General features: G+C 39.6%; 4 protein-coding genes across 8 annotated transcripts; 2 read left to right on the forward strand and 2 right to left on the reverse strand.

The window, feature by feature from the left end:
* Positions 1 to 137: 137 nt before the first annotated feature.
* On the reverse strand, positions 138 to 8,007 carry LOC130717829 (probable ATP-dependent DNA helicase CHR12). 3 transcript variants are annotated; one of them, XM_057568205.1, is made up of 12 exons: positions 7,671 to 8,007; positions 7,401 to 7,554; positions 7,070 to 7,134; positions 6,400 to 6,588; positions 6,000 to 6,149; positions 4,507 to 4,893; positions 3,902 to 4,161; positions 3,556 to 3,774; positions 2,816 to 3,023; positions 2,586 to 2,739; positions 1,521 to 2,123; positions 138 to 1,035 (listed from the first exon to the last, which is right to left on the reverse strand). In XM_057568205.1, exons 1-12 carry the CDS (start codon positions 7,812 to 7,814, stop codon positions 329 to 331), a joined length of 3,240 nt encoding a protein of 1,079 aa, XP_057424188.1. In that variant the 5' UTR covers positions 7,815 to 8,007; the 3' UTR covers positions 138 to 328. The 3 variants fall into 3 exon arrangements, with proteins under 3 accessions (XP_057424188.1, XP_057424187.1, XP_057424189.1); XM_057568204.1 differs by having other exon boundaries at positions 7,662 to 8,007; XM_057568206.1 differs by lacking the exons at positions 7,401 to 7,554; positions 7,671 to 8,007 and having other exon boundaries at positions 6,400 to 6,605.
* Positions 8,008 to 9,882: 1,875 nt separating this feature from the next.
* On the forward strand, positions 9,883 to 13,621 carry LOC130720519 (PKS-NRPS hybrid synthetase cheA-like). Of its 2 annotated transcripts, none has more exons than XM_057571166.1 (5): positions 9,883 to 10,179; positions 10,423 to 10,597; positions 10,726 to 11,903; positions 11,994 to 13,146; positions 13,256 to 13,621. In XM_057571166.1, exons 2-5 carry the CDS (start codon positions 10,442 to 10,444, stop codon positions 13,445 to 13,447), a joined length of 2,679 nt encoding a protein of 892 aa, XP_057427149.1. In that variant the 5' UTR covers positions 9,883 to 10,179; positions 10,423 to 10,441; the 3' UTR covers positions 13,448 to 13,621. The 2 variants fall into 2 exon arrangements, with proteins under 2 accessions (XP_057427149.1, XP_057427148.1); XM_057571165.1 differs by having other exon boundaries at positions 10,437 to 10,597.
* A 354-nt stretch (positions 13,622 to 13,975) lies between these two features.
* LOC130720521 (uncharacterized) lies at positions 13,976 to 15,241 on the forward strand. 2 transcript variants are annotated; one of them, XM_057571169.1, is made up of 4 exons: positions 13,976 to 14,404; positions 14,489 to 14,590; positions 14,665 to 14,730; positions 14,823 to 15,241. In XM_057571169.1, exons 1-4 carry the CDS (start codon positions 14,045 to 14,047, stop codon positions 14,880 to 14,882), a joined length of 588 nt encoding a protein of 195 aa, XP_057427152.1. In that variant the 5' UTR covers positions 13,976 to 14,044; the 3' UTR covers positions 14,883 to 15,241. The 2 variants fall into 2 exon arrangements, with proteins under 2 accessions (XP_057427152.1, XP_057427151.1); XM_057571168.1 differs by having other exon boundaries at positions 13,976 to 14,590.
* LOC130720520 (protein MAIN-LIKE 1-like) lies at positions 15,235 to 18,851 on the reverse strand. Its single transcript, XM_057571167.1, has 4 exons — positions 18,801 to 18,851; positions 16,371 to 17,361; positions 15,530 to 16,289; positions 15,235 to 15,448 (listed from the first exon to the last, which is right to left on the reverse strand). The coding sequence occupies exons 2-3, from the start codon at positions 17,359 to 17,361 to the stop codon at positions 15,628 to 15,630; spliced, it is 1,653 nt and encodes a 550-aa protein (XP_057427150.1). The 5' UTR covers positions 18,801 to 18,851; the 3' UTR covers positions 15,235 to 15,448; positions 15,530 to 15,627.
* Between the last annotated feature and the right edge of the window lie 589 nt (positions 18,852 to 19,440).

The following is a 19,440-nucleotide window of genomic DNA, read 5'->3' on the forward strand; positions in this document are numbered from 1 at the left end:
TATTAATTTTCTGATCAATAGTTATAATTTTAAATTTTATCATCTAAAATGTACTCTTCAGACTTCCTAATTTGATAACAACAATCATAATCATGAGAATTATAAAGCATTTTTGAGGAATAATTAGGATGACAAAATTATGATAATGTGGGTTTTTTATGGCAAATCTAATATTTATTCAAAATTTGTAAATAAATACTTTCTCTGAATTAATGTGGATGTTGCACAATTGAAGAACAAACTGTTAATACAAGAAAATTGCTTGCCAATTCTGCTTCAAGAACTACTTGTGTGAACTCTGGCAGCAATGACTAAATTTTAACTTAGATCAGTTCCAGTTTGCTTTTCCGTTTGAACTTTGCCCTCTAGAATCGGATGATGAACCCGGCCCAGGAAAGTTTGATCTCTTCTTCCTGTGAGTATTCCAGGATAACAGATGCTGGTTTAAACCACTTCCTCTGACATCCTCGTACGCATGTCTCTGGAAATTTGTTCCTTCAGGCTTGAATCTCTTTGAGGCAGGGGTCACATGGAAACTATCTTCTTCACTTGTTCTTTCGCTTGCCATGGAAGCACTTTCAGCTCTATATAGTAAACTTTCTTCCGCCACCGCATTATCACTGGCTTGTGCAATGCTGTCAGATGAGACGCGGTCTCTTCTTTTCCCTCTACCTGAAAGCCTTGCCATGTCTTCCCCATTCTCCACAGCCTTCATCCATTGTAGATCACTCAATGTGTCTGCATATACCACTTCTTTCCTTTTCCGCTTTCCAGTAACACTAGCGTTGAACTCTTTGGCCTTATCATCCTTATTAAGTGGAGAATACACCCAATCTGGCAATTCATGCTCTTCCATCAGACGAGATCTGTAATTTTCCTCTTGCCTTCTCTCTTCATCCATTTTCTCAAACAGCCAAAATTCCTCATCTGATCGAGCAGCAAGCCGGTTAATTTCTCTCTCACTGGGCACATCATTCCCAAGCGCCCTTGAACCTCTACGCATAATCTCCTCTAACATTTCTCTCCTGTCCTGGGCTGCACAAACAAAATTACCACATGCTTAAATAGTCTTCAACTTTTTTAGAAATATGACTAAAGGAGCAGACATGGTAGCATGGAATAATTTAAAAAGTCCCATTAAAATTTTAAATATTCTACTTGATATGAAATGGGATGGAATTCTTAAACAAAAAGAATATAATGCTATGGAGAACTTATCTGTATGATTAAGAGTATGTTCCAAGCATAAAAATATAATCAATAATACCTAGATTACACTTCTATGTTTTATACTTTTATTTACAGCGCTAGTAGAAGTTTTGGCACATAAAGGTCTACCACCTATATGCAGAGTTATTAGAAGACAGTGCATAATGCTAGCTCTGAAGCAGGGAAATAGATAAACTACCCCTCCCATTTCCTCTTATTCTTTCAACATATAAAAGAAATGCTTTCAGACATTTGCCAAAACATAACAACAAATATTGCCAGGACATAGTACTAGTATCAAGACTACAAACCTGTTGAAGTAGTGTTGAAAAGTCCTGCCTGAATGACTTTGGCATCAATGCCCATCTTTTGTTTTGCACGCTCTAAAATCACCTCTTCTATTGATCCCACACTAACCAAGACAAAAACCCTAACTTCCTTCTTTTGTCCAATGCGATGTGCTCGGTCCTCTGCTTGTTGATCCATTTGCGGGTTCCAATCACTGTCAAAAATTATAACAGTATCTGCTGTTTGCAAGTTCAAACCAAGACCCCCCGCACGGGTGCTCAAGAGAAACATAAAGTATGGGGAGTCAGGAGCATTGAATTTCTTTAGCAGAGTGCCTCTTTCCTCTGTTTTTGTTGAGCCATCAAGTCTAAGATACTTGAAATCATGAAGTCGCAAATAAATTTCAAGAACGTCCATGAGTCGAGTCATTTGTGAGAAAAGGAGGACTCTGTGTCCAGCTCTGCGAAGTTTTGGTAGCAAACGGTCTAGAAGTTCAAACTTACCCGATGCTCTGACAATCTCCTTACGTTTATACATATCATAATCTCCCACAAAGAGGTAGGGATGGTTGCAACACTTTCTGAGTTGCATTGTTAAGTTCTGTAGACTTTTTGATTTTCCAGAACCTACAAATTGATCCATAAGTCAGAATAAGCTTGCAACGCAAGTTTTGAGAAATCTGGGAAATAGTGCTTTTTTTTTATAAAAGAAAACTACAAGATCTCAACAACAGGTGATTGCAAGTTTGCAACCCACATTTATGTTGAGCTAAGAAATAAACATATGTCACCAATTCTTAACAAAGTTACAACAGGTAAAACACACTAATAAGGAATAATTACAACTGAAGGGAAAATAGGCTCGTGGCTTACTTCCTAAAAGACAGGCTAAACTGATTAATAAGCATATTGAAAATACAATGAAATTCACAGGCTATATCAGTGGAGTTGGGAAAAAATGAATAACTTTAGCATACCAAATATTCAAAACCAAAGTATATGGGAAGAGATTTGCAATTTTTACGAATTTGAAACTTGAAAGGAGAAGTGGGTTAAGGGATAAATGGAAAATGAAAAATAGATACAGACCATTGTCTAAGCCAACTCTGCCTACATCAGTAACTTGTTGATAATATACTTTCTGCCAGGCGGACATATCACATTTGAGTATGACCTGAGATTTCTCAGGAAGACATTTTTCTACCTCGTCCTTTTTCCTTCTTAAGATGAAGGGCCTTATCACCTAAGGAATGAATGGAAAACATCAGAAAGAAGTTGAAAAGAGCTAGAGAATTAGAAGTTAGAAGAGAGAAACACACTTGATGCAGACGCCGGATGATCAATAGCTGTTCTTCATCTGTTAAAGAGACATCAACTCGGTCTGCAAAGGGAGCATTAAACCAGTCCTCGAAATTCTGAACTGAGTTGAAAATGTTAGGAAGGAGAAAATTAAGCAGGGACCACAATTCCTGCAAATTGTTCTGAATTGGGGTACCAGTCAAAAGAAGTCTTCGTTGAATGTGATAGCTGCACACAAATGAAATTCAAAAATTAGAGAAGAGGCACTAAACCACCTGACTGGTAGTACCACTGTCAGGTAATGAATTGTTTGATTGCAGGATGCTTTAACTAAGTAATGCATGGTTTTGAAAGCTATCCCTCTTTCCTTTCATCGTATCTATTTTGCATTAGTTAAATATAGCTGCCAGCAAGCAAGGAAGGACACTTAAATCACTAGCCTTGTTGTGTTGTAGCCGTATACTGATATAAATGGAAATAGCACAATAATTAGAGTAAATAATAGCAATTTATTATGTCTAAAATGATTAAATGACGCATGATGACATTTAGAACATTGATTCTCTCTTTTGATTTAATATTTGTTTTCTCTATTGATTTTATACTAATTTTATGTGTTACTCTTGTCGTGTGTCGTATCATCCATGCGACTTAAGCTGTTTAGCATTTTTCTATATAAAATAGAAATATATACAACCAAGAATCTAGGGAAGTAAATGTATTAATAAGTGTCATCAATATTGCTCATGTAGAATCATACCCAGAGTCCAAGGTTCTTGCTAGAGCAGACTCATGATTCTTCAATCGGTGCCCTTCATCCACAATCAAGTAGCGCCAATGAATTTTCTTGAGAAATGCTTTATCTCTCATTATAAGATCATAGTGTGTTATAAGAACATTAAATTTCCCCTCTCCTGACAATTCTTCCTTCATTGCTTTCCTTTCTTCCAGCCTTCCATCGTAAAGAACAGTAGTAATGCTGAATCAGAAAGAAAGGGCACACGTGATTTGATGGGATGCACATAATTCAGAGATAGAATACTATTCCTTCTCCCCACAAGGGAAGCAAAAGAGGAAATAATATACAATGTCTTCCCAGGACATACCTAGGAACCCATGTTGAGAATTCACTCATCCAATTTGGCAGAACAGCCTTTGGAGCAACAATCAAGTGTGGACCAGTTACACCCTTGTATTCCAGAAGATGTGCTATAAGCGAAATTGTTTGTATTGTCTTCCCAAGTCCCATTTCATCAGCCAAAATTCCATTTAAGTTGTTATTAAACAAAGAAATCATCCATTGGAGCCCCTCTATCTGGTATTGTCTTAATTCCCCACCTTGAAGTATAGACGGTTGCTCAGTGATCTGTAAATGATTAAGATTGTTATATTTCCAGTGTATTGAACCTTTTATTCCAGAAACAACTAATAAGGAATGATTAATTTGGTTTTCCTTGACAAAAGAACTCATAGATTAAAATATAAGCAAAACAACAAGAAAATAGAAAATATCAATGGAGCAAGGCCGTCAATCCCTCATGTGTTTTACACAAATAGAAGCCAAACATATAATATTATCCTAAATCAACTGTTATGGTAAATGTCTAATAACCAATAAGGAATAAATTCAACAAAACCCACAGATTTCATAGAAAAAATTCGTTGCATTTTTCGTCCAAGAAGTGAAATGAAGTGAATTGCAGAGACTTACTTTTTCCTGAATCGAGTGTATGGCAGAATTGTATTGCCGCTGACCTTCAAGTAAATCTCTAGAATCACCATTATGATCAGAATCTATCTCTTCATCTAGAGGTGATTCCTTAGAAACCCCATTCTTTGAAGCATCTGACTCAGGCAAATCAGCTTCGGACTCTTCCAAGGGTTCAATACCATCTAAATGTTTGTTGTCCTTTTGACGTTGAACAGCTGCTCCTAAATTTACAAGTAGTTTATTTGTTTCTTCAAGAAGCGTAGTTAATCTTTCATTCTTACTCTCTTTCACCATTCTCATGTAAGCTTCTTGATCGTCAGACTTCAAGGCTTGGAATCTCAATTTCTCTGCTCGGGTTGCTCGTTGTCTTTGCCTTCCATGCCATGCCTGCAAAATTAATTATAATCATTCATAATCCTTATTCTTATAATTTGGGTTAGGCCAAACTCAGCCCAAAAGCTAGCTTTGTAAGGTGATGATTGTCATTTGCCAAAGACTCAAAGCCTTTATAAGGGCTACTTTGACTATATCTCTAGTTGATGAAGAGCAAACATGTCATAAAAAGTCTCATCTATCCAGGAAATGAAAAAGACAGAATCAAGTTCAGAATTTCTTTAACATTTTTACAAATAAACAAAATTCTCATCAGGAGTAAGAGCTTCATCATGTAACCAAACCAATAAAAGCATGGGCAATTGACACATGGTCACGCACACACGCACTATATTAATGAAAAAACAGTCATTCTCTGCAAAATTTTAAATACTGAGGCAATTCTAGTAATTGACTTCTGGAACCATCAGTTACCTCTTTCTATTTACAATTGTGAAACTTTTTCCTCTAAAGTACTTCTAACAAACTAATCACTAGCATTTTGGAATTTAAACAAGTATCATCATTTCTGTATCATAACTTGCCTTGAATGTTCCCCTATGCACCTTGTTTCCCCTTTGATCTCTCTTTACCTTTTCTTTCATCACATGTTTTATGTTTTATCACACATATATTGAAATGTAGTTTAACACTAAAAACTTATTATTTAGAAGAGAATACCATTGACCTTTATTTGACCACTATGGAACTACCTCAATAAATTCTAACAGGTTAGGTCCAAGCTCCCTGATATAGAATCAGAATTTCAACAAAGCTTTAATATCTTTTTTTGGTCTAGAATTGAAGCACAAAAAGAAAATATAACAATTTAGGAGAAATTAAGGAAGAGATAGAGATCTAAATCAAACATGCAACTGGCACATAAATCAAATTTCACAAAAGTTAAAGTTAGAAACAAAAAAGCTCTTCAAGTCCATGCATACACCTAACATGCCTAATTATCATATGAAGAGGACACATAAACTTGTAATTCTAATGGGCCAAAAGTTACAGTACACCTACATACATCAAAATATATATATATATATATATATAGATATACATACATATCTCCGAATTAATATAAATGATTTATAACAAATGAATGGGGAATAGTGTACCTGGATGCCATCATTCCTCTGTTTTCTCCGCTTCAAAGAAGCTTGAATTTGTAATTGGAAATCACGGACAGTATCAAGTACTTCTGCAAAAAATTTCCTTTTTCTAGTTTCTATATGGTTTTTCTCCACCTCTTCTAATCTTGACAGTCTCTGCATTTAAGGATATATATGAGATAAGCAGTATGGTGTAAATTAATTCCCCATTCAGATACTAGAAAATTCATGCATATATCAGAAAAATGAAACTGGACCATCACACTATATGCCTTGTTTAGTTTACAAATTGTTTAGTAATTTACCTTCCACCTTGGACTACTACAATTTATGTTATCCAAGGTGGAAGGAAACTTCAAACCCATAACAAATTGTTGGGGGGCTAGCTGAAAAATAAAAAAGTCACCTCAACATCCCGTTTCTTTTTTAACTGATCATCAGCATCCATGGCAAATGGATCTCCAACACCATACAGTGGACGGCGCAATCTCATCATGCCCCAGTCAAACAATTGCCTGTCAGGATATGCACATTTAACATTTAGCCAGTTTTCAGCACTCACATCAGATCGAACCTTTGACTGCAACTCTGCTAGCTGTCAGAAAAGAAGTCCTTGCCAACAAGGACACAGTTCTTGTCACTTCTCAGTTATAGTTGATACAAGCAAATGAAATAATTCAACTAATTTCCCCACTGGATATTATTTTTCAATCGTGCCTTTCATCATAGCTAAAAAGTTGTTGTATCTGTAATTGTGTTTGCCCAATACTAATGAAACTTGTTCACTCTTCAGGAAAACCAGAAAAAAACAAATGAAAATAGGTTTCTGTTTCATATCTCATATCACATAAGCAGAAAGCAATTCTGTCTAGTTTCTATCAAGAATGAAACCTATTAAGATAAGTAGACATAAAATGACTTACAAAAAGTGAAGGACTGCAATACCATAAAATATTCAGCATTCAACTCGTGGAAGTTAGACATGGCTTACATTACAATACCCTAAGCATTAAGGTTATAGACTTTACTCACACCACACTATGCATCGAAAAATTATTTCAACAATTCAATTTTACCTTTAGTCCATAATATTCAAGCAGGCACTTCGACTGCAGGTCATCTCCCCTGCTTGAAGGCAATTCTGATTCAAATCAAAACAATGACACAGCTCTTCAGTAAAATTGCCAAGACTCAGAATACATCACTTCCACTTAATGTATACACTCATACAAACAATGTTCAGAATATCGAATCTAAAAATGTATACATATCATTATCATAATTCCTGCTAGTTCACTAAATAAGCTCGGCTCGCACAAGCTATACTTCGAAATACAAATACAAATTAATCCCAAAATCTATACCAAGTAAACAAGTACAAATACAGAACACAAGCATTCTTCCTACCTTGAAGCTGGTTCAACCGGTTTTGAATCTGAGTTTGATACCGGTTTCCCCTCGCTTCCTCCAATTTGGAACCTGACACACGACTCAGCCGCTGATTCAACACAGCATCTTCAAGATCTGCAATTAAACCTTCTCCAGAATCCCCTACATCATCCTGCATTAACAAACAGCATTGCACAATCCTAATCAAAACATTGAAACTCAATAAGAATAATCCAAAAACAAAAGCAATTGGAGCTGAAAGCGAAGAGGTAGGTTTACGTTACGAACGTGGTGGTTGTTGTGGTAGATTGAAGAGACGGAGGTGAGGAGGTGAGAGGGAAGAGGGAGGTCGCGTGAGAGGAGATTGAGGGCGCAGATGAGTGTTTTGGCGTGCTCCTTCTTGTCTTCCTCCTCACCTATCACGGTGGCCATGGCGGGAGCGTGAGCAACGGTTCTCTATTCGTTTAAGTTTTGTTAAACCACTATTTGAAAGAAGTGATTCTCCAAACTAAACTAATCTCTAATTCTCACTCTCGCAAACAAAAACTTGTCTCACGCTTGTGTGTGTTGTAGCCGCGAGACATAAACCAAACCAAAACCCTCTCTGCGCCCTTCTTTAGTTAGGGATTGTTTCTTCTTTTTTTATTTTATATCTAATCTAATACACGCTCCTCTTCTTTTTTATTTTCTTCATGCCAAACACGCCTCTTTGTTTCCCAAAAAGACCTTTTTACCCTTTTTTTGTCAAATGCAATAGGAAATAATAAGAAATATTCCTTTGAACACATTTTCACACATACTTCATTCTTCATATGATTAGTCTATTTGCAATGGGTATCGTGTATTAATATTTTACTTCTCGAGAGTGAATGACTCACTTTAAATGGTAAAATAAAGAATTGTACACGGGCGTAATCATATGATAATTGTTGGTTTTTCAACAAACATTTATGATAATTTATTTTATTGTTAAAATTGGGTGTCGAAGGTCAAAGGCCCCGAATAAAATAACTATACAATGCATTGATTTAAGGAAAGAGGCTCGTGTACAATCATTACGAAATAAAGCAAAGTGACTATTTAGACATGCAAACCAAAATCCCGCCCATGAGACGTACCCGCCAAACAATCAACAGCTTATAGTCTAAAACATGCAGACCAACTACTCGTGGGTCTCACTCCCAATTTATTAGGTCTTATTATCATCTAATTGAATTCAATGAACTTCTACAAAAAATAAACCTAAAGAATGTGTTGAGAATATTGTGCCGAAGTGTGTACTAGTACTACAAGGGGCGGACCTATGTAGGATTGAGGGGGTTCATAAATAAAAAAAATTGCACTTAATTTTCTATATAATTCTTTTTAACCCCTCAAATTTTAAATTATACTAGTAGACTAAGTTTTGCACCTATTTGCATAACTACGACTTGTATAATTTCTAATGTATAAACATATTAAAGTTGTTTTTAATTATATTTTTATCGATGTGTTCATTTGAAAAATTTGAACCCCTGACCCCGGGGTCCTGGATGCGCCACTGATTTACTACCCATACTTATATTCGCTCTATAGTGTGGTCTTTTTTCTCATTTTCTTCTGAAAAGTGAAAACCCTAATCATTGGGTTCACAACTTTGCCTTTTCTTTGTTCATCGTAGCCTTTGTTCATCTCTTGGGTCCGCACGGCAATGTACCCCCTTTCCCATGTCTTCTTCTTCTACCTTTGCCTTTGTGCGTTTCTACTACTAGTTCTTTTGTTCGATTGAACTTCAAGAAAAAATGGCTTCAAGTTCTTTTAGTGCTAGGTCTAGGGTGGGTGGTAGTGGTAAGTCGAAGAAGATTGGTTCCAATGGAGTAATGGATAGAAAGAAGTATAAGATCCAACTTTCACGAGCATGTTGTTGAAATTAGGACTAATGATGCTTGAAACGACAATTTGCTTGGAAATGCTTATACGTCGATTGGGCATCATTTGGCAGGAACTTGAAAATATGTTGGACCTTGCCTATATGTTCCTAGTAATATTAGAAAGCAAAGCTAAGACATTCTTGATGGGTTGTAAGAAAAGCTCATTTAAAAAGCAAACATAAAAGAGTACGAATGAGTTGTTGGCATTGGTGAATCAGCAGATGATGCGGGAAAAAGGAAAGTGGTTGAGAGTCCTACAAGTCTACAACCCTTTTCAAGAAAAGATGGTTAGCTCTCAAGCTACTATCAATGCATCTTGTAAGAAGAATTTGCGGGATGATGCATTCCTAGAGATTGCTTCTTTTTGTTACAATACAATACCTTTTCATGTATTAGTGAGGAGCTCTGGATTTGGCACCCCAGGGCTTAGAAATGGCACCCCAGATTTTTTAAAAAATGCCAGAACTACCCTTTCGGACACCGGGTATCCGTAACACTTCGGAATCCAAAGTTTCGAATAATACCTTGTTGAATCTGACACTTAAACGACAGACATAATTCGGAAACGGACAATCCGAAGTACTTCGGATTGTACGAATCCGAAGTACTTCGGATTCGTTGAATCCGAAAACCTGTCGCACACTGCCACCTTTTGAGCACCATTACTCCTCCACCACCAACTCCATCACCATTACTCATCCACCACCAACCCCATCACCACCCCCCCAATACAATCAGATTCAAAAAACTCCACCACCACCACTCTTCCTCTTCTTCCTCCACGTTTGTTTTCCTCCCCCTCACCACCATCTCCTTCCAAGTTCCACTTGCTCCACCCTCAACCACCATCTCCTTCCAAGTTCCACCTTGCTACCAAGTTCCTTCTGGTAAGTTTCATTTCTCTCCCCCTTCATATCCTGCTTTACTTATCATTGTAGTTACATTTCATTGTTGTTTGTTGGAAGTTCGTTTTGCACCACCATTGTTTGCTTGTATTCTGATGCTGTCGAGCTTGATACGGATTGTCTGTATCCGAACAAATTCGGATTGTCTTTATCCGAACGAGTTCGGATTGTCTGTATCCGAACGAGTTCGGAATCCCAATGTCCGAAGTAGTTAACCAGTTGCAGTTTGTTACATGCAGGCTGAATGACTGAACCGTACCTATATGAAGAAGATTTACTGGTTGATGCCGCATGCGATGCCGCATGCGGTTCTGGGAATGTTGAGCCTCCTAGCAATATCATTCCGTGGGTGCCCCCTCGTATAAGCGTGGACGCCACACATTTATTTACAACTGACCAGGTATTCATTGAATAATTTTTGTTGGAACATACTACTATGTATTTGGAAAATGATGTGATGATTATTGAATAATTAGTGATGGTTGGTAGGATGTTTTATTTCTAAAGCAATATGTTATCATTGAACAGATATTTGATACTCGTGATGAGCTTGAACAATGGGCTAAGAATGTTGGAAAGGCGAATGGTTATGTGCTGGTGATTGCAAGGTCTGACTATGCTATAAGTGGAGGAAAGGTATTTGTTACTATTAAGTGTGCGAAGCATGGTATTTACAGGCCATACAAGGACCCGAATACATTCAAGTACAAAAAGACCGCATCACAAAAGACTGATTGTAAGTTTAATCTCAAAGGACGACCTACGAAGGGTGATAGAATGTGGTGGCTGAAAGTGATGGATGGTAAACACAACCATGAACCAGCTAAATCACTAGTTGGACACCCCTACGTTGGTCGACTAACAGAGGAAGAGAAGGGGCTTGTGGGCACCATGACTAGTACTTGGACTCCACCGAGACAAATACTAGCGGCATTGAAGGAAAACAATCCAAGTAACTTGACTACAATCACTCAAGTTTACAGTTGCAACAAAAGGTTTAAAAAAGAGGAGAGGGGACCATTGACAGAAATGCAACATTTGATGAAGAAGTTGGTAGAAGCCAAGTATGTTCACTTTGAAAGGCAACAAGCTGATTCAAGTGAGATTAGGGATCTCTTTTGGGCTCATCCTGATGCGGTCAGACTCTTCAACACATTCCCTCATGTGGTCATCATGGATTGCACGTACAAGACAAACAGATATCAGATCCCCTTGCTTGAAATGGTTGGTCTCACTTCTACGGGGTTGACTTTCTCCATAGCATTTTGCTACATAGTTAGGGAGCACACAATTGACTATGTTTGGGCCTTGGAGTGCATGAAGTCTCTTATTGCCGATGATGCCAGATTACCTCAAGTGATTGTGACTGACAGAGATTTGGCTTTACTGAGTGCTGTTAAGCAATGTCTTCCCAATTGTACCAATTTATTATGCCGGTTCCACATAAACAAGAATGTGGAGGCAAAGTGCAAAGTGTTGATTGGCACGGATGATTTTGCCCTTTCAGTGATGGAGAACTGGAAATGCTTGATTTATGCTGAAACAGTGGAACAATTTGATGAGGAATGGAAGGAAATGTGTGTCATGTGTAAGGACTTCCCAGATTTCATATCCTACATTTCTACTACATGGGTAAAGCACAAGGAGAAATTTGTGAGTGCGTGGACCAATTCTGTGTTGCATTTTGGAACTACAACGAGTAACAGGTACAATGCACACTTTATTGGTTGTGATCTTTCATTTCATAGTCTTGCTTTATTAGCAGAAATTGATAGAGTATGATCTTTTGTATGCAGGGCTGAAAGTGCACACTCAACCTTGAAGAGGATGCTGAAAGACGGCAGAGGTGACTTGTGCGCCTCGTGGGATGCAGTGGATAGGTTGACCACTGTACGACACAATGAAATCAAGGCATCATTTGAGCGCAGTATCAACCTTGTAGAACATCGTTTCAAGTCGCCCATGTATACAAATATCAGGGGATTTGTGTCCAGAAAGGCCATGCAACTCATGGAAGATGAACAGAACAGAGTGATGCGTGATGGTTGTGGATGCGCATTCCAAGTTACCCATGGGCTTCCTTGTGCGTGTGCACTTCATAGTTATGATAGAATTCCGTATGAGGCAATCCATACTTTCTGGAAGATACTTGGTTGGGACCATGTACCCATTGGGAGTCAAGCCTCAAACCAAGGAGACCTCAAGTCAGAGATTGATGGCTTGACCGCTTATTTCAACACTTTGGATGTTGCGGGCCAAAGTATGCTAAGGAGGAAGGTAAAAGAGCTATATTGTCCTTCTAGTAGTTCACTGTGTCCTCCTCAAGTGAAGATAAAGCTCAAGCGCTCGTCCAAGGCTATGGAGAGTAAACCACCTAGTCAACAAAAACCATCCTTACAACGTGATCCTTGTTATTGGGAACATGTTAACAATAGCCTCAAGCCAACACCTAACAAAGTCTCTTGTCCTCGAAGCAAGAAGTCTAAGAAGAGCAAGCAGTCCTCCACCAGCATATACTTGGATGATTTGCCATCTTTCTTCCATCAATATATAGAAAAAGTCATAGATGTTATTGCAGATGGTAATTGTGGTTATAGATCAGTTGCTGCATTGTTCAGACCCGACATAGGTCAAGACGGTTGGGCTTTGATTAGGGAAGAGTTGCTTGTAGAACTCTCAAAGAATACCGCTTACTATAGCAACATATTTGGTTATGAGAGGGTTCAGTCTCTACAAAATCGTCTCATCCTTCCGATTGGTACAATTGCAACGGAAGACAAGTGGATGTCTCTACCGGAGATGGGGTACCTCATTGCTACGAGGTTGCAAGTTGTCTTCATCTCCATTTCACTAAAAGGTTGTTACACTTATCTGCCATTGAGAGGAGGCGCCCCACCGGAAGTACATCCCGTTATAGCAGTTGGTCACGTCACCAACCACTTTGTTCAGGTATAACTTTTATGAAGTACCTTACACTCGCTTGTCACGTTAAATTAGTATACTTTGTACTCAGCCACTTTGTTCTTATCTAACTTTATTGCTATACTCTCAAATGTAGCTAAAGCTTAAGCCGGGACATCCTATGCCAACAATAGCTCCCCAATGGCCGTTTTTGGCCAAAGAACCCACCGACCAATGGATCTTCCCGTATGCGGCGCGTTTGGCTACATTTACGGCAGAATTGAATGCTTGGATTGATCCTACGGGTGGTCCTCAAGAGAATGTCTTTATAGACCTTGGAGAAGATTGAGACTAGGATTGATGTTTGTAGCAATGACATATGTACAACTAATTAGAAGTTCAAAGTATTATGATGTAGTATTAAACTATTTCTCATGTGCATTTTATCTGTTTCTGCCCTGCAATGTAGCTGGTTATGAGAACTTGTGATTCTGCCTGCATTGTTTCTGGTACTGTCATTTTAACTGGTTAAGCACATTTCGGAACTTTTGTTTCCGAAGTACTTCGGAACCACGGAGTCCGAAATCTTTCGGACGACTCCTTTCCATTTCCGTGTCATATACTTAAATTTGGCACCCCCAAGTTTAAACAATCTTCGACATTTAGGTTTCCGAGACAGTTCGGATTTATAGGATCCGAACAACTTCGGAATCTGGGGATCCGAACGTTAATTTTTTTTCTCATTTTAATTTTAAGTCTCTCCATCACTATCCACAACCAACCACAACCAACCTCATTACTCTCATCCAACCACAGCCAACCTAATTACTATCAACCACCAACAACAACCAACCCCATTACTCCTTCATCTATAAATTTGCTTGATTTAAGCCTTCTTGTATTCATCCTCTCCTTTCATTCTTTCAACGAAACCTTCAAAATCAAAATGGAACAAGATTTGCCCACCTTCATCCGCCCTTGCAAACTCCGAGGCAACTCTTCTGCAAGTTCTCGTCCTCTCATTCCCGGCCCTGCTGGTGTTGTCCAGGCCGCCATGATTCAACGCAGCTCCACCACCGACGGACACCTCATTCCAACCCAACAATTTGTTAGGCGCGTCGTCGAAGACGGTCACGACACTGATCCCGATTTTCACTCCAATGCTTGGCTTTCAGCCCTGCAATTAGGCGGATCTGCAACTCCTCTGGGTTCAATCACTCACCATCTAGAAAGGGTCGATCTCATCGTCGCAGTTATCAAATCATGCACGCCAAACGGATTCGGCGATGTGTCAGTTACCCTGAAGGTATTTCCATCTTCCGCGTTCTTTTTCATCAATGTCATGGTATTTAAATGTCCTCTGTCAATGCCATATGGGTTTGAGTTGCAGGATCCTACGGGCACTGTCGGTGCTAGTGTCCATCACAAGGTTTTCACTGAAAGCGAATTCGCGAAGGACATAAATGTTGGATCTGTTATGCTTATCCAGAAGGTTTATTATTTCTAACCGACTTGACTATTGTTTCTACTTCTTTAGACAATTTGAACATTATTTCTTCCTTTTAGGTAGCTGTGTTTTCTCCTAGAAAATCTAATTGTTACCTGAACATAACATTGCCCAACATAGTTAAGGTATGGAAATCTTTTTTACACATATATAATTAAAATAAAAGTGACTGTGGATTTTTACACATCTCAATTTTCGTTTATGTGAATTTTCACAGGTATTCTCCAGTGACTGTGGACCTCCATCTGAAACATTCACCGACATTACAGAAGATTGATTAATGTTATTTGGCTAATTTTGAATTATTTGCAACTTTAAAAAATCCTTGACCTGGATTATGTAGGCTATGTTGCGTCCCTTGAATTATGTACGTTATTTTGCTTCAATTGGATTATGTGCGTTATTTCACTTCCCATTGGATTTTGTTTGTTATTTTACCTGATTTAAAAAGAGATAAAAATGTAATCAAATCAAGTAAAGCGTGATAATGTGAAATCCAAACTAATAATGCGATAAAAGTACAGACCGATAATAAAGCGTGTATAAACTAATAATGCGATAAAAGTACACATAATAATAATGTCACTGCCCCCTGCCCCTACGACCCACCCTACCCCTACGACCTCTGCCTCCGCCTCTGCCACCTCCTCTATCTCCGCCTCCTCCTCTGCCTCGACCTCTGCCTCCTCGTACACCAACGAAAGTGACGCCCTGGGTCCTGCTCAAGTCTCTGATGACAGTGAGGCACTTCTCTAATAAAGTGCGGGAGCGTGTATCTCTAGGGGGACCGTCGTCGACCTCAAGTCCCTGCTCTAGCAAATCAACGGCCCGACGCAAAGAAGCCTGAAAATAAATCAATATACATGTTAGTAAACCGCATACACAAAACCACAAATGCATAAAGAAAATTAAGTTCACACTTACCACAGCACTGAGATCGGCCCTACTCTCATCCGGGATGATGAACCGGTGAGATACACCGGTGTACCAGTCCAGGTAATCATCTACTGCCGCTCCATCCACTATACTAGGGACCCCCCTGGAATCAAGTGTGGCTCATAATCCTGGTATGCTGCATCAACGACCTCCGCAGCAGAACTCATGCCCATCACAACAGATGGGTGTCGCGGGATAGGCTGCACGTACCCAAACTGCCGCATCACACGCTCAGGAAGATGAGGTCGCACGACCGTCCGGATGGGAGTCCGGATGTAGCCTGAGTATAAAGCTCGGACGTCCAGCTCTCTGTGACTCCTGTGCTCCTCATACGGTGTCCATATGACGTCCTCTGCCGTCATCTCATCGAAGAGAACTCGCCTCTCCATCAGTCCAGCATGCCCAGCCCGGGACTCCATCCACCTGCACGCTCTGGGCTGGTCCTCCGTGTACTCGGGGACCTCAATCCGCTGAATAATGGTGGGTGGGAAGTGCTCAAACACCCAAGCTACCAGGAGGGAAGAACAACCGCTCATCTGCTTGGTCTTCCTCCGTGAGGCATGACCAAGTGCATCATACAGTGTAGCTAGTGCAATGGCGCCCCACGCATACTCTGACACCCGATCAAGGTGCTGCAGCATGCCGATCCAATGGACAGAAGTGTAGTGTCCTCCACTCTTGTTCGCAAACAAGGTCGAGCCGAGGAGGTGAAGTAGCCACATCCGTGCTGCATGGTCATGCCGATGCTCTAAAGTACAACAAAGAAACCATTAATCATTTAATTCACATATAATAGTTGCAAATAAATTAAGTATACAGTACAACTAACCAGCAAGAGCCCTAGTGTAAAGAGTCTGCAAGAACCCGAATCGCAAGCCAATGGTCTTCACCGCCTTAAACTCCATGATGTAGTCCGTGGCTACCCCTCCTAAGAGCAGAACACAGGTCTCCGCTGCCTGTTCTCTGCTGGCCTGTCCGGGAGTATAAAACCTATCACCCATAGGCAAATGAAGTATAGATGACACGTCATCCAGGGTGATGGTCATCTCCCCGAATGGCATGTGGAAGCTGCTGGTATCCTCATGCCATCTCTCGACGAGGGCAGATAGAAGGGGTGTGTCTATCTCCAGATAGGTGCAACTGAAGAGCGGATAGAGTCCGGTCCCCTCCACACGCTGACGAACAGCGCTCATATCGTCTCCCTCGCCCTCACATGTCAGCTTTGCCAGCTTCATCCCAGCGCTGGCAAACTTCAACACACCTCTATCGGGGTAACGCGGGTCGGTGCCTATAATATGATGCCACAGACACGGCGCAACGTGATGTGGGTAACGGACCAACAGTGACAGATCATCAGGCCCCCCTGGAAACGGTGCCTCTGTCTGGACTGGCACCTCATCCCGTCGTGCTCCAGCATCACCCTCAAGCTCCACACCAACCTCAGGCTCCACATCAACCTGAAGCTCCACATCAACCTCATGCTCCACATCAACCTCATGCTCACTCTCTGTCGAACTCTGAGGAGTCATCTGACGAGAAGGCGGAGAAGGCTCGGGAGTCGTCTGACGAGAAGGCGGAGAAGGCGGAGAAGGCTCAGGAATCATCTCACAAGGGTCTCGACGCTCCTCATTTGATGTCCCACCAACATCCTGGTCCTCACCAAATCTGCCTCTGACTCTACGAAAAGAAGCATGCAGCCGTCTGTGGCGATCCTCAACATCATCCGGGGCTGTGTGGCGATCCTCAACATCCTCCGTGGCATCATGGGAGCTCCCAGCAACATGTGATTTCCTGCGCCCTTGGCTCTTCCTCTTAGCCATCTATTAAAAAATAATACTAATCAGATAATTGTAAAAGTACCAATTGATGAGCTTTATAACTGAATATTCATGCAATCAGCAAGAGATATGTACCAAGACAGATTATCAAGTATGTTGAGGATGTTTAGATCAACTTTTCTTTAAACATGATCAATATTAAAAGAAACAAACAGAAGTGGAACAATGCAAGCATACTATATAAATCTGGTTACATCATTTGGAGTTCATAAGCTGATACAATGCAAGCATACTATATAAATCTGGTTACATCAGCCCATTATCTTCAATTATTGTTGGAGGTTGGTTTAACACTTGGTGACTATACCCTAGCTGAAATGTGATTAGTGAATGTTAGCATTATTGACATGATCAGCTGTGTTGATACATAAGATTTTGAGCTTAACTCCTATTGATAACATCAACATGAGACTAGTACTGTCCCTCTATTTATAATACATCTCTTTCACCCCCTTTCTTCTCTCACCAAGAACCAACATCCCACAAGAATTTAAATGTGTTCTAGTGGTGAAATCAATCACTATTGAGCAATTCTGTCATTAACTCATGAACAATTCTGTCATTAAATCATGCATAACTCTGTCATTAACTCTAGAGCAATTCTGTCATTAAATCATGCACAACTCTAGAGCAATTCTCCCAGACTTTCAATGGTAGCTAACTCCATAACATTCTGTCATTAATCATGCATAATTATGTAGATAACTGGAATTGGAGTCAATAGATGAGTCAATGGTAGCTAATTTTACACAGCAGCACCAAAGATACCAAATATGGCATCAAAATATTTGCACATAGTAAAACAAACAGAGGTCTGGTTATTGTTCCATTAACATGGTATAGTCTGGTCACAGGATTTGTATAAATTGGATAGTATTAGAAACCTGAAGGATAGTGCTACTGCTTACAAAAAATATATGCAGCTACTGACTTGTTACAGACCAAAGATTGAGATAGGATCTGGGCAGGTGAGATAGGATCAGATTTGTTACAGACCAAAGATTGAGATAATGGTAATATTTTGGGACCCAAATACTCCATGGTATTAGTACTGAATGATTTCTTCCTTAATGTTTTTGTTATAATAGAAAATACATTGGGAAAAAGACATAGTAATCAAACTAGGCAATATAAATTGGATAGTATTAGAAACTTGAAGGATAGTGCTACTGCTTACAAAAAATATATGCAGCTATGCAGCTACTGACTTGGTGTCTTGAGTCTCAGGTATAATTACATGAATTTCAACTTTAACTTGTCTATCATTTAGTCCCATTAGCATGATTTCTCAATGATGACACACGTATACATACTTCCTATATTTATTGTTCCACAGCTACCATTTCATGCAAATCAAAAGTTATGCTAGAAAAGAGTAATGGTTCTGTCTCAATTATTCATGAGATTGAGAGTAAGTGTACCTGAAACAAGATAAGTCAAGTTCTCCCTTTGTGCTCAATCAAATCTTTTTGGCTCAAGTTTCTTAAGTTCAGAGGGGAATTTCACAGTTTCAACTGCTTGCCTATCAATAAAAAACTAATGGATCAATGTTAAGAAAAATAAATGCAAACATGGTAGATAACAGGTGAGAAAATGCAGCTTCCAGAACTCAAAACTCAGGGTAGATAACAAACAGTGAAAGGGATGTGGATTTCAATTCGTTCTGGGGTGTGAAAACATGGTGCCCGTTCATGAACAATTTCACCCAACAATTTCACCCAACAATTTCACCCAACAATCAGACATCTTCAAATCGCTAAAGCCCTAAATCCACAAATTAATTTCAAGAATCCCTAAAACCCATTCGAATCCCTAACCCTAACAAGAAGATGACGAAGATTACCTCTATTGCAGTTGACGAAGAAGATGACGAAGAAGAGAGCTCCGAAGAAGATGATGAAGAGAGAGCTCTGATGAAGGCGAGCTCGATGAAGGCTGTGAAGGTTTGGAGGGCTTCGGAAATGGAAGTTCAAGAAGGATTTCGGAATGAAATGAGAAATGAGCCCGTGTTTTGGATTTAATAGTAACAGTGTTCGGAACTTTACCATCCGATGCATATCG

The sequence above is a fragment of the Lotus japonicus genome, chromosome 5 (genome assembly GCF_012489685.1).
Source record: "Lotus japonicus ecotype B-129 chromosome 5, LjGifu_v1.2".
NCBI lineage: Eukaryota > Viridiplantae > Streptophyta > Magnoliopsida > Fabales > Fabaceae > Lotus > Lotus japonicus.

Bases quoted from the DNA above. Each gene is read 5' to 3' on its own strand.
- LOC130717829 (XM_057568204.1), bottom strand. From the start codon at position 7,814: ATGGCCACCGTGATAGGTGAGGAGGAAGACAAGAAGGAGCACGCCAAA. The intron at 4,162-4,506 runs GTAAGTCTCTGC...AATCATTTACAG, and splicing joins TACACTCGATTCAGGAAAAA to ATCACTGAGCAACCGTCTAT. The intron at 3,024-3,555 runs GTATGATTCTAC...ATTTGTGTGCAG, and splicing joins GCAAGAACCTTGGACTCTGG to CTATCACATTCAACGAAGAC.
- LOC130720519 (XM_057571166.1), top strand. From the start codon at position 10,442: ATGACTGAACCGTACCTATATGAAGAAGATTTACTGGTTGATGCCGCA. The intron at 11,904-11,993 runs GTACAATGCACA...TTTTGTATGCAG, and splicing joins GGAACTACAACGAGTAACAG to GGCTGAAAGTGCACACTCAA. The intron at 13,147-13,255 runs GTATAACTTTTA...TCTCAAATGTAG, and splicing joins TCACCAACCACTTTGTTCAG to CTAAAGCTTAAGCCGGGACA.
- LOC130720521 (XM_057571168.1), top strand. From the start codon at position 14,045: ATGGAACAAGATTTGCCCACCTTCATCCGCCCTTGCAAACTCCGAGGC. The intron at 14,591-14,664 runs GTTTATTATTTC...TCTTCCTTTTAG, and splicing joins CTGTTATGCTTATCCAGAAG to GTAGCTGTGTTTTCTCCTAG. The intron at 14,731-14,822 runs GTATGGAAATCT...GAATTTTCACAG, and splicing joins CATTGCCCAACATAGTTAAG to GTATTCTCCAGTGACTGTGG.
- LOC130720520 (XM_057571167.1), bottom strand. From the start codon at position 17,361: ATGGCTAAGAGGAAGAGCCAAGGGCGCAGGAAATCACATGTTGCTGGG. The intron at 16,290-16,370 runs GTTAGTTGTACT...GTTGTACTTTAG, and splicing joins TTACACTAGGGCTCTTGCTG to AGCATCGGCATGACCATGCA.